This window comes from Cebus imitator, unplaced genomic scaffold (genome assembly GCF_001604975.1).
Source record: "Cebus imitator isolate Cc_AM_T3 unplaced genomic scaffold, Cebus_imitator-1.0 Scaffold312, whole genome shotgun sequence".
Lineage (NCBI taxonomy): Eukaryota > Metazoa > Chordata > Mammalia > Primates > Cebidae > Cebus > Cebus imitator.
Genome location: NW_016107627.1, coordinates 2,423,643 through 2,435,641, shown reverse-complemented (window position 1 = coordinate 2,435,641; position 11,999 = coordinate 2,423,643). Strand labels below are relative to the sequence as shown.

The window sequence follows — 11,999 nt, the reverse complement described above, 5'->3', positions numbered from 1 at the left end:
CATTGAATGCCCCTAAAAACTGAACTTCACATGTTAAAGTCTCTATTCCATAAGCCTGTCTTTAGCGCTGAACCTACCTTAAAATAAGCATTTTAATCTAATTGTATGTTTCCTTTTACAAAATACTACAAAGCATTTTAACCCAAATAGGTGAGAGAGAGAGAGAGAGAGAGAGAGAGAGAGAAAGTCTGTAAACTACAAGCTCTGATTTGTCTTTTGTTCACACTGACCAATGGTGTCATACAACTTGGTAAGCTCCTGATTTAGTCTTCTCAGGGACAGGCATGTGCTAAGCAGCGAAAAACAAAATGTGTGGCTTGTTCTGGAATAAAGAACAGCAGGCTATTTCATCACCCCTGGGGGCACCAATTTGTCAGCCCACAATGAAAATCAAGCTTAAGTATACAGCAAATGCATATTCATAACCACCATGTATTGTTCCTTTCAAATATCTCTCTCTTCCGCCAGGTATATATTCTGTATTTCTGTCCTGACTGATTGCGGTTTATCGCATGCTTGTCAAATTCATCTTTTTCCCCACCCTTGCCAATGATTTGGGATAAGGACTATGGAAGACCTAACAAGTTGAAAGACTCCATTTTTCCCCACAATGTTTTTCTGTCTATTACTGTTTCAAAGGAAAGCCCTGTGATGTGAATACTGAAAAGAGAATATAATTAAGCGTTCATTGTGGGTAGTCTTTTTGTTACCTTTGAAGTGCTGAAATTAACACAGCAATCTCTTGATTTTGCCTCGGTAGTGGCAGCTTGCTGAGAATAGTCATATTTTGCTGACAGAAATGGGCATTCGAAAGTGTAAATTAAATAACTTGATTTTATAGAATTCATTTAAAAGTGCATCTGTGTTGAACGTATCCCCATTTTACACTGCTCTGATTACATTTGACTTTTTTTGACCCATATAAAAAGTGAAATTGTTTCATACTACAGGCTGCAAGACAGCTGAGGATAGAGTGATTATAAATGGTAAAAAGGAAAAGAAAAACGCAAGATTGTGGGACATTGATTCCTGCTGTGTTTCTATTATATATTTGAAAATAATTTTAAAATAGGAATTATTAATAAAGTTCACAACAAAGAAAGAAATGAGATTAAAGGTGAAATTTCAGCTAAAAGGCCATCTTTAAGCTATATAAAAGGGAAAAGTCGTAAAATTAAACTTTATAAAAAGAAATGAAAACAGAAAGCTATAGGCTAAGGTCATGACTATCTGCAGAGTCAGAGAGAATGTAAAATAGAATATGTTGCTACAGGGAGAGAAATTTTCAACCAAGAAAATCCATTAGAAATGACAAGGCTGCCCTCTTGCAAAAATAAATCACACTTTTGAGCTCTTTGAATCATGCTAATCCAAAAGTCTTATTCTGAGGGAATGAGCACTACAGTATGTTGGACAGAATGATTTGTGTCACAGCAAAATTTGAGGAAATGATTATACTTGTAAACACAACTATTTCAGTAATTTATTGAATTTGACTGAAATTTATTGTAGGCAAATAGAACAAATAAATGTATCTGTGGTTAAATGTATAAAACTTGAACATAGCAAATAACTACCACACCCTTAACTGAGGTGAATCTGGGCCATTTCAGAGGAGGAAGGGGAAAAGGAGGTATTAGAGAAAGAGAGTCATAAGAAATATCAGAGAAATCAAACACCTGTACCCTGGCGCAGGCACCAGATTGAACCTGGAAGATTACACTTTTGAAATCCACTCAGCTGAAAGGTTAAAAATCCGTCATGTCATTCATAAATATTTTGAGAGAGACTTCCCAGGACTTCAGTAGGACTGACAATGTGGCATTTTCCATACTGAATGCATTTTCAATTCTAAACATATCTTGGCAACGGGCGCTATAATCTAAAGGAGATAAAGAATTCGATATCTGAAATATTTGGTTATTCTCCACTTTTTCATTGACATCACTGATTGATAATGTATAAATATTGATCATAAAATTTTAAAGTGGATACATACATCGGTTGTATATTACACAGTAGAACAAATATTATGTTGTATATTAATATGATCAAATGCTATAGACCTGTTAAAAGTGGCAAGTAGTGAATGCATGAAAAAATATATATTTGACTTTCTTTTTGACAGCATTGCACAATCTAAACACCAATGTGTTGAAAGCATGCGTGTACTTAGCAGAGTTCAAGAGGAAATGAAGGATGATGTCATTAGCCTTTTTCGTCTGAAATTATATTGTTAAAAAAACAGTGTCATCGTATGCCCTGCTGCATTATAAATTGAAATATTACATAAATCTAAATATTAAGAAATAAATAATGCAAGGCAAATTAGTTGCACAATCTAGGACAGGCAAAGGGCAAACGTAAAAGTATTTCATACATGTGATGACATTCTTGTGATTCAATGTGGCAAGTCTCTATAAAATTCCTTTATGACATCAATACTGTTTTAATATAAACCTCTAAATCACATTTAATGGCTATAAGAAAACCTTTTGGCACAGCAACACGTGGCACTGGAGGTAAACATTAACTTAAGGAAGCATTCACTGTAATGGGTTCTGACTACTAATGAGCCTTACCTCAGCTTTCTGTAAAAATAGAACAAATGGAAACACTCAGAGAACTGAGAAATGGTTCTTCCTTTCAGAATTAGTGCTTGTCACCCATTCCCATGACTTTCCATACCATGTGGGGCAAGTGGCTGACAACCAGGTCAACCTGCTCCTTCCATCCAAATCTACAGTGCACTGGGTATCATTGACAAATGAAATATGATGGACAGCAAGCTGCCATGCTTCCTCCACTTCTACCTCTTTATCACAGTGGTTACTGTCACCTTATGAGAGTGTGTGAGAAAAGAACTACAAAGTCATTTTCACCTTCTGGCCATCAGCTACAGACCCACCCTGCACCTCCTGAATCTTCTGTTTCCATTGCAAAGACATAGCCAAAGCCTTGGACCAGACTTTGGTCATCGCTCACCCTAAGTGCCAATTGTCACCTTATCACAGTGCCCTACATGCCAGGGACAGGGAGATGAGGATCAAGCTGAAAGTCCACATTCAAATAGGGCTTCGGGGAAACTCAAGCCCCCCCACCACACACACACACATACATTTTTTCAAACCAGTTCATGTTTTGAAAGTTTGTGCTTTTGTCACCCCATTGTCACATTAATTGGAAAATTATGCCTAAACAATGATATTTGCTGAATAAAATTAGGTTTATGCCAACTTCAAGCAAACTTCAAACTTTCTTATATAATTCTTAAATTTGCTGCCAGCCCCCTCTCCAAGAGTTTGTTCTCAGTTCTGTAAGTTTGGGCCTTCCTGTTGCAAAGTCCCACAGCATTTTCCCAGCAAAGTCAATGCTCTTTCTTTAGGAGTCGTGCCTTCTCCCATCCACAGCAAATACCCAATGCATCTGCCATGAGGAGTCAGTGCAGCTGGCATGCCATAGCTGTCTCTGTTCTTCTGCCCTGAGGCTGGCTTTTCTCCTTCTCCCAAGGAAAATGTATAAAATATACTGGTTTTTTTTGTTTTGTTTTGTTTTGTTTAACCAAGGTAATAAAACATTATATACTTAATAACCTTTTGTTGAACTGCACTTAACTCTGTCTAGTTACTATTTCAGTGAGCCAATTTATTTTTTGTTGTTGTTTGTTTTTATTTTTTGGAGACAGGGACTTGCTCTGTCACTCAGGCTAAAGTCCAGTGGCACATTCATAGCTCACTGCAGCCTCAACCTCTCAGGCTCAAGAAATCCTCCCACCTCAGCCTCCCAAGTAGCTAGGACCACAGGCATGCACCACCAAGCCAGACTAATTTTTTTTTGAGAGAGATGGGGTTGCCCAGGCTTATCTCAAATTTCTGCGGTCAAGCACTCCTGCCTCAACTTCCCAAAATGCTGGGATTATAGGCATCAGCCACCACACCCAGCTAAGCCAGTTTAAAATGGCTGCATTACATGCATTCAAAACAAAATCACACAAAGACACAGAAGTTTTAAAAGGAAATATTTAGCAGAAAGAAACTGATGTCATCACTTTGTGACTATTCCAGCCTCCCTCTCACATCCATGACCTCTTTGGCGCTCAAGATGCCTGCCCACCCTGCCTTCCTCGCCAGCCCCCAAGCCCTCTGCCTGGAAGCCAGACTCCGGCCAGACTTTGTCACTCACCAGGCCCTGACCACGCCACCTGGAATGCCTTTCTCACAGCTCTCTTCCAAAATCAGCTCTCTCCTTGGCATCTGCATGGCTTGAGAGAGCCTCCTTGGGTCTCATGTCTCATAATCTTCAATAAGTAGTGTTCAGAAGCTGTCCCCTGGCCCATGTGCCCAGATGGGCTCAATGCTTCAGATGGTACAGAACTCAATATGTGAATTTTGGATGGGACTTCATTTCCTGTCCTTCTTTTTCACACTTGCGTGGCTGCCCTTCCCATCCACATTCCAATTTTCTTTCACTTTTCTGCTTTTTCCAGAAATAAGACTATTTTCTGAGGTAGAACATGAGGGAGACAGAAAGCCCTGGAGAGAGAGAGACGGACAGACAGTTACAGTCACGGAGAGAGAGTGAAGGAGGGGATGTGTTTCTGTGGGAGATGCCCATGCACCTCACTTTGGGGCAGTGTCAATGTTGGTACCCACTCAGGTGTGTTTTGACACCCAAGACTTGACCCTAATTCTTCTTGGAATTTGATGGGGAGAGAACCTTGCTGTGGGCCCCTCATGGACCAGGAGCAGCCTGAACAGAGTTGGGCAGCTGCCTGAGAGTTCTAGGTGGAGAGGCCAGGAATATCCCACAAGAACAACTCTCCATTAGTTCCGAGAGGAATGACAGCCCTTTGTAAGTTTCCCTGAGAGTTGAGAGCTGATACATCTGTTGTGGGAAAAACAGCCCAAGCCAAATACCATGCGGAGGCCAGGTGCAGTGGCTCATGCCGATAATCTTAGCATTTTGGGAGGCCAAGATGCACAGATTGCATGAGCTCAGTGTTCGAGACCAGCATGGTCTCGAACAAAAAAATGCAAAAATAAAAGTAACTGGGCATGGTGATGGGCACCTATAGTCTCAACTACTTTGAGGGCTGAGGTGGGAGGATTGCTTGAGCCCAAGCGGTGGAGGCTGCAGTGAGCTGAGATCGCACCACTGCACTCCAGCCTGGGTGACAAAGTGAGACCCTGTCTCAGAAAAAAAATAAAGACCAAGCAGAGAGTATAGTGGATTAAATGGGGGCCCCCAGAAGATATGACCGTGGCTTAACCCACAGAACCTATGAACATGGCCTTATTGGAAAAAGGGTCTTTGCAGTTGTAATTAAATGAAGGATCTTGTGATGAGGTCATCCTGGATTACCTGGGTAGGTCCTAAAGCCAATGAGAAGTGTCCTTATGAGAGACAGAAGGGCACAAGACACAGAGAGAAAACTGTGCAGATAGAGGACAAGTGACTGCTGTTATGAAGCCACAAGCCAAGGGACAATGGGGGCCACCAGCAGGTGGAAGAGACAAGGAAGGATTCTCCCCCATGGCCTTCAGAGAGCGCATGGTCTTGCCGACAGCTCAATTTGGGACTCTGGCCTCCAGAACTGTGATCAAATAAATGTTTGTTGTTTGAAGCCACCAACTCCATGCACTGTGTTCCAGGACTCTAGGAATAGCATATGGAGGACATCACTGGGAATCAGAGCTCTTAGCTTTGGGAGCTGAGATGGTGGCCAAGTCAGCAGAGAGAAACAGCCTCATCAGTACCCTGATGGGGGATGGAGGATGAATTACCCAGCTTATAGTGGATAATCTTGACCTGAAACCACCCCTAAAGGAAAATGATCATTTAGTCAAATGTAACTGAGCTTGAAAGGACTACATTGAATTGATGTAACCAGATTGTGTTTCCAGCCACCAACAGCAATGGAGGGATTCTGCACCAAATTCAATTCATTTGTAGGAAAACCAAGAAATTTATTTTAGCTTTGCATAACTAATTTTATGTCTGTATATTTTCAGACATTGTATAGCTATACTACATATCAGGGTTGCTTGGGGAGAATTAAATGAAAAAAAAAAGCTGCAATTTGTTGAGCTATTGTTACATTTGCAACATTTTACAAATGAGGGCATTGAAGCTCACTGTGGGCTGGCAGTTGCCACCTGGCTCATAGCTGGTAGAGCCTGTTTGCTACCCAAGCCCTCTGGCTCCAAGCACAGTGCTCTCTTCTATCAGGCTACCAACCTATGTCTGCTTAATCTGATGATAAACATCTTTGCAGTGAGTGCAATATCGTATTTATGTTTTTGACCAGGCAGTGCCTCACACATACACGGACTGTTTGTCGAATTTAATCGAATAACATAGCCTTGCTGTCCTTAAGTAGCCTGCCATCTGTCAGGTTTGGGGGACGTAATTAAAAATAAAATCTCCTGCCAACCCGTGAAACCTCTCCTTAAAGGTAGAGGAGACAGAACCCAGTTTTATTATTGAATAAGCATTAACGCAGGCTGCGATGCACATCACTGGCAATCTGCTAAAGAGATCACAGAGGCAGAAAAAAACCTCAGACTTTTATATCACTGCTTTCCATACGTGTTCTCAAGACAGAAATAACTAGTCCCCAAGTAAGAAGATTTGACAACACCACTTGTTAAATATAGTTTATCCTAAATTCACCTGGTAATAACTGGGGTGGCCATCTGTGGGAGCCGATTGCCTTTATCCAAAGGAAAATTAAAACTTCTCCTATTTCCATGACAAGTAGGTAGGTTTACAACTTGGAGCCAGATGTCTAAACTCCCACCCTCCTCGAGAAGGGGAGATGGAGTCTCTGTCTTCCTTCATGTTTACATTACTTCAAGGATACAGGCCCCAAGGAAAACATCCTTTTAGGTTGTAGAACTGGTGTGAAGCTTATTTGGCTTTTAAAAGTATTTATATACATCTCAAACAGAAAGGGAAAGAATTTACAATTCCAACTCTTCTAAGGAAAATGTTCTAAGAAAAGGGAGGAGAACCTTCCAACCCCCGCTCCCTTTTTTTTTTTTTTGGATTCCTGTTTGCACTTTCGCTAGAGAGATAGGAAACCTGATTAAATTAGGACACAGAGCAATGCCTGCTCCGGCACTCCAGGGTGAGAGAAGGAATATAAGACAACCCCGCCTGCAGAAGGAAACCAACAGGTGAACATCTCAGAATTTGAGGTGAGAAATCAAGGCAAGGGAAGGTAGACTCTGTTTCTGATATTATTTTGTCATCAAGATCTTGGGAAATGGACTGAACATGGAGCTAACTTTAAAATCTCCAATTTGGAATCACGTCTAGTTTAGAGTAAGCCTGATGACACACACACACAGTGGTGTACCAGTCATGGTGATGCTAATAAAAACCCTCTCATCTAAAGATCGTTCTGTATCTTCTTCAAGTTCTGATAAGACTCCAAAGGGCATGGCTGTTGAAAAGAAGGGTGTTGGCATTTGTCCCAAGTCAAGCATATCCCATCACAATTTAATCATGTTGATGTACTCATTAAAATTGAAAAAGAGCTAGCCATTAACTTCTGCATAATAATTTCTCTACCTCTGGCTGAGTTATCTCAACTTTCTGACCTTCATGCTTAACCACTTAACTTTAACAAATGGGAATAATTCATTAAGAAGAAAACTGAAGGGAAAAATATGAGTTAGGTATGAAAAAGATGATCAAATGAATGTAGGACTTTAGAAAATTCAAAGTTGAAGAGGGACCAGAAAGTAAAATATTTTTTAAATTATACAATTTTGTTGTTTTTTCTTTGACTTTATTTACCTGTTCTAAAAGAAGCATACATCCTTAAAAAAAACTGAGAAAAATCATAAAATTTTTAAAAAGGAAAAATTTATTATTCCAATATGCAAAAGTAAGTGCCATTGACATTTCCTAAGTACCTCCTTCAAGCATTTTCTCTGTTATCCCATTATATGCATAGTTGAGCTTCTACCATATACACTCTTATTTAATATTATAACACAAGTGTTTTCAACACTTTAAAACTTCTAATGTGTGGGTAATTTATTTCATAGCAAAAGATAACCAGTGCATTAGTTATCTATTGCTATGAAATAAATTGCCCTCACATTAGAATCCTACCAGCTAATAGACTGTTTATTATCTCAATAATTTCTTAAGGTTGGGAATCTGAGACAGGCTTAGCTGGGTGTTTCTAGTTTAAAGTCTCATGAGGTTGCAGTTAAGACATTGTCTACAGCGGCAGTCACCTTGAAGTTTTACTGGGGCTGGGTGCCTATTTCCAAGATGGGTCACTCCAGTGGCTGTTGGCAGGAGGCCTCAGTTCCTCACCATATGGACCACTCCAGAGGGCTGCTTGAGCATCCTCACAACATAGCACCTTCTTCCACCAGAGCAGGTGATCTAGGAGAGAGCAAGGGTAAAGACACAATGTCTTTTATTGCATAGTCTCATAAGTCACACACAATCATTTCTGCAACCTGCTGGTGACACAGGCCAGCCATATTCAGTGTGGAAGAGGGGTACACAAAGGAATGAACGAGGAGCCAAGAGCAACGCTGGAGGCCATCTTGAAGAGTAGCTACCGCAATGGGAATTTATAATGGCTGCATGTATCTTATCACATAAATCTCTACAACAGTATTAACTATTCATGCAAGGTTGGATGTTATTTCTAGTATTTCTGTATTACAAACAACTCCCTAATCAGCACCTGTGTATATTAAGCTTTTCATCAGTAGTTCAGATCACTTTTGTAGAATATAATCTCAGAAGTGGGATTGTTGAGCTAGAAAAAACCTTTTTCTTAATTTCCTTTTTAAGTTGGCTTCATAAAGCAAATTGACGTTTTATATTATTTCAATGAACATATGTATTTTCTTTCATGTATTTGTGATAAACACCTTGAAATGCCTATGCAATGATTCATAACTGCATGATTATTTTTCACTTAATGAATTCTATATTCAATATATGTTATGTAGCTATATTATATATATAGTATCTTGATACTTATGGCAAGTGGGTTGTTTCATTGTTATTTAACCATTTTATAGATCCTCCTGAGTTTGTTTGTTGCTGTTATTTTGGACAACTTAGAGCTTGATGAAGACCTAAAGAAGCTTAAACAAGTAAGTAATGTATGGGCAATGTTTTAAATCTACATTTTTTGAAAAAGGGCAAAAATCCAGGAGCAACCCATATGCTTAGAGGCAATATTGAAGAGTTTGAGCCTCAAAATAAAATTTAATAAGTTAAGGCTAAGGTGGTAAAATGGTATTCTTTTAAGCTTAACTTTAATATTAACAAGGGAAACTTTCTATTGCTCTATAAATATCCTAGAAATAGTTTTGTTATTTTTGAATAAAAGTAAAATGGGCACAGTATAGTAAATTGGATTTGGAGAGTGTTCTCTGTCTGCCATTAAATGAAGGTTGTTTGGAAATGAGACGCCTCAAGGCCAGATTGCCATTTTGCATAATTATATGTAATACTCTTTATCATCATCATAAAAATATTATGGTCAATCTGCCTGATCTCTAGACACTAAAGGAGAATTTAGTCTGGGTGGCCATAGTGATTATAAGAAACATAACAGAATAAGTGATCAAATGTGTGCCCGGTTACGTATGAAAACAGACTGGATGTCATCGTGGTGAAAGTCATACCCCCAAAAATGAAACTCGAAATGTGTGAAGGCTATGTTCTTAATGGCAGGACGATTACAGGTATTGTTAACTGTTCCCATAGCTTCTGTTGCATGGTGAATATCTGGCTTGAATATTTGGCACTATCAAAGAGTATAGACCCTTTGAGAAGTAGAGCTTACAAGAAAATGGGACTCTGGGTGGGATGTTCTTGTATCACCCTCCCCAACACTGACAGAATAGCTGACATGTTAGCTACCAAACTCTACCCAACTGTTATAATGTTATAATGTTGACAGAACCACAACTGTTATAATGTTAACAGAACCATGGCTCTTAAACTTTCTATTTGGAATTATAAGCAGGCCCTCCATATTTGGAATTTTCCAAAGCTCTCTATTTTTAACAAAGCAAAAAGTATAACCTTTTTAATTTTTTTATCTACCTTATGATCAGATTTGGCATTTCATTTTATTACTCTTCTCTTTAAAGCCTATGCTTTTAACAGAGGGTATCAATAAGAAAACACACACACACACACACACACACGTTATGAAGATTCCTACTCAGCTCATACCAAGGAAGATTTTGAGTTCTTCACCACCCTACAGTTACCCAGGCAAATGGGCATCTTCCCGGGTCTGCTGGAGATGATGTCTTCCACATCTTTTCACTCTGTGATAGAAGGGATAGGTTCTTCAAATTAGAGTTGGGATATTCTTTTATGTCATCAATGAAAACACTTTGTGTGGCTTCTTGTTGCAGAAAAAATATCTAATAGGTGAGTTCAGAATTGAAAGTGACCAACTATGTGATTAGACATGACCAACAAAAATCTGCTGCAGTAGAACCACTTTAGTCCATGCTTTACAAATCTGGTGTTGAGTTGTAGCTTTTCCTTCATCCCATGTTTATTATGCCCAGATACTTGCTGTCCTCTGAGAGAGTACATTACAGTATGTATTCCATAGATAACATTTAAAATATCCCATTTTTTTCTAACCAGTGCTACTGCCAGGTTCCATATGCTTTTAAATAACCATATAATTCCAGCCCTCATTTGTAAAATAATTTTTCTTCTGGAAAGCAACAAAATAAACTTGTATGTAGCAATTTTTTAGGTTTCTGAGTTCAAACCTAACGATATTTTGCAGTGTTAATATTTTCAATATTCTAGGTTATTTATATATACATATATATGCATAGCCTACTTAAATTTTTGGTCATCTAAATATCTAGTTGTCACAATAGGCATTTCATTTTATTTTTATCTGACCCAAGTGAAAAACCAACAATAAAAAGTCAGGACTTTAATTGGCATTGACATTCTTCCTGAACTTTAAAGTTTTAACAAACTATATGATTCTTCACTTCAAGTAAATGTCATTAGTTATAAAATGGCTTTTAATCACTTGCTAGATATTAGTGAAGCTTTGTGTTTCTGGAAATTCTGTACATCAGAACTGGTTATTCAATTGCTCCTGCCTACAATTTGGACCATATACTCTGGGTATTTGAGCATTGAAAACTCCAATCATAAATAAAGCAGCAATTCCATCTGTGTTAGTACTTTTTACACTGTTCCTTATTCATGATTGGACTGAAACTATGTAGCTATTAAATTCTTCTATTAATTTCATACTTGAAACTCATAGAACCTGAAATTAATTCGTGCAAATATTATTAAACTAAGTTAAAGTGTTCCTTGTTAACTTTCTCTCATTCTTGTATGGTTATGTTTTGTGTTCTCACTAGTTTTTAAAAAGTGTCATTTTTTATGTCCCTGATTTTTCTTATTTTCAGTGATCTTGGCCTTAAAGGTAGGGCTCATTTGTATATTTTTAAGAACACGCACATTCGCATGCATGCACTTTCCTATACACACATAGTGTGTGTATATTTGTGGATACCTGAAATTATTTGTAGATACCTGAAACTTTAGGCTGCCTTTTACAGATTCTTTTTAAAAAACAATAAAATTATTACACTGAATATTTGTTTAAATTGTCCATGTACAGATCCAGCTCTTAAGATTTATATTTACATACGCTATTTTTACTATTCCCAGACAGAGCGTAGAGTGGAGGAAATGTTCAAAAAAAAGTCTTTGATTTTCTTAATGTTTCAAGTTTCAGAAAGCACTATACATTCCAAATTTCTTCTCTGTTCAGTTCAACCTTTTTGCTTCTTTACCACTTCTGCCAGTCTATAGATTCTCATGGGTCTGGTGATAATGGTTGAACCCTTGCTCAGTATCAAGTGTTTTATATTTTCACCTATTTTTCAAAACAACCCATTCGATGCAAGTATTATTATTATGTCCCTCTTACAGATGAGGAAACTAAGACT

At 38.3% G+C, this 11,999-nt stretch overlaps 1 protein-coding gene across 5 annotated transcripts in view; it reads left to right on the top strand.

Annotated features, from left to right (window-relative positions):
• The window catches only part of NALCN (sodium leak channel, non-selective), a 369,956-nt gene that overhangs the window by 236,882 nt on the left and 121,075 nt on the right, over window positions 1-11,999 (top strand). For 4 of the 5 annotated variants that reach the window (XM_037729607.1, XM_017503589.2, XM_017503587.2 and 1 more), the window contains one exon: window positions 9,060-9,134. The exons of the other annotated variant lie outside the window; for it this stretch is intronic. In XM_037729607.1, coding sequence (XP_037585535.1) covers window positions 9,060-9,134 — 75 coding nt within the window. The remainder of the gene's footprint in view (window positions 1-9,059; window positions 9,135-11,999) is intronic. 5 annotated transcript variants of the gene reach the window in all.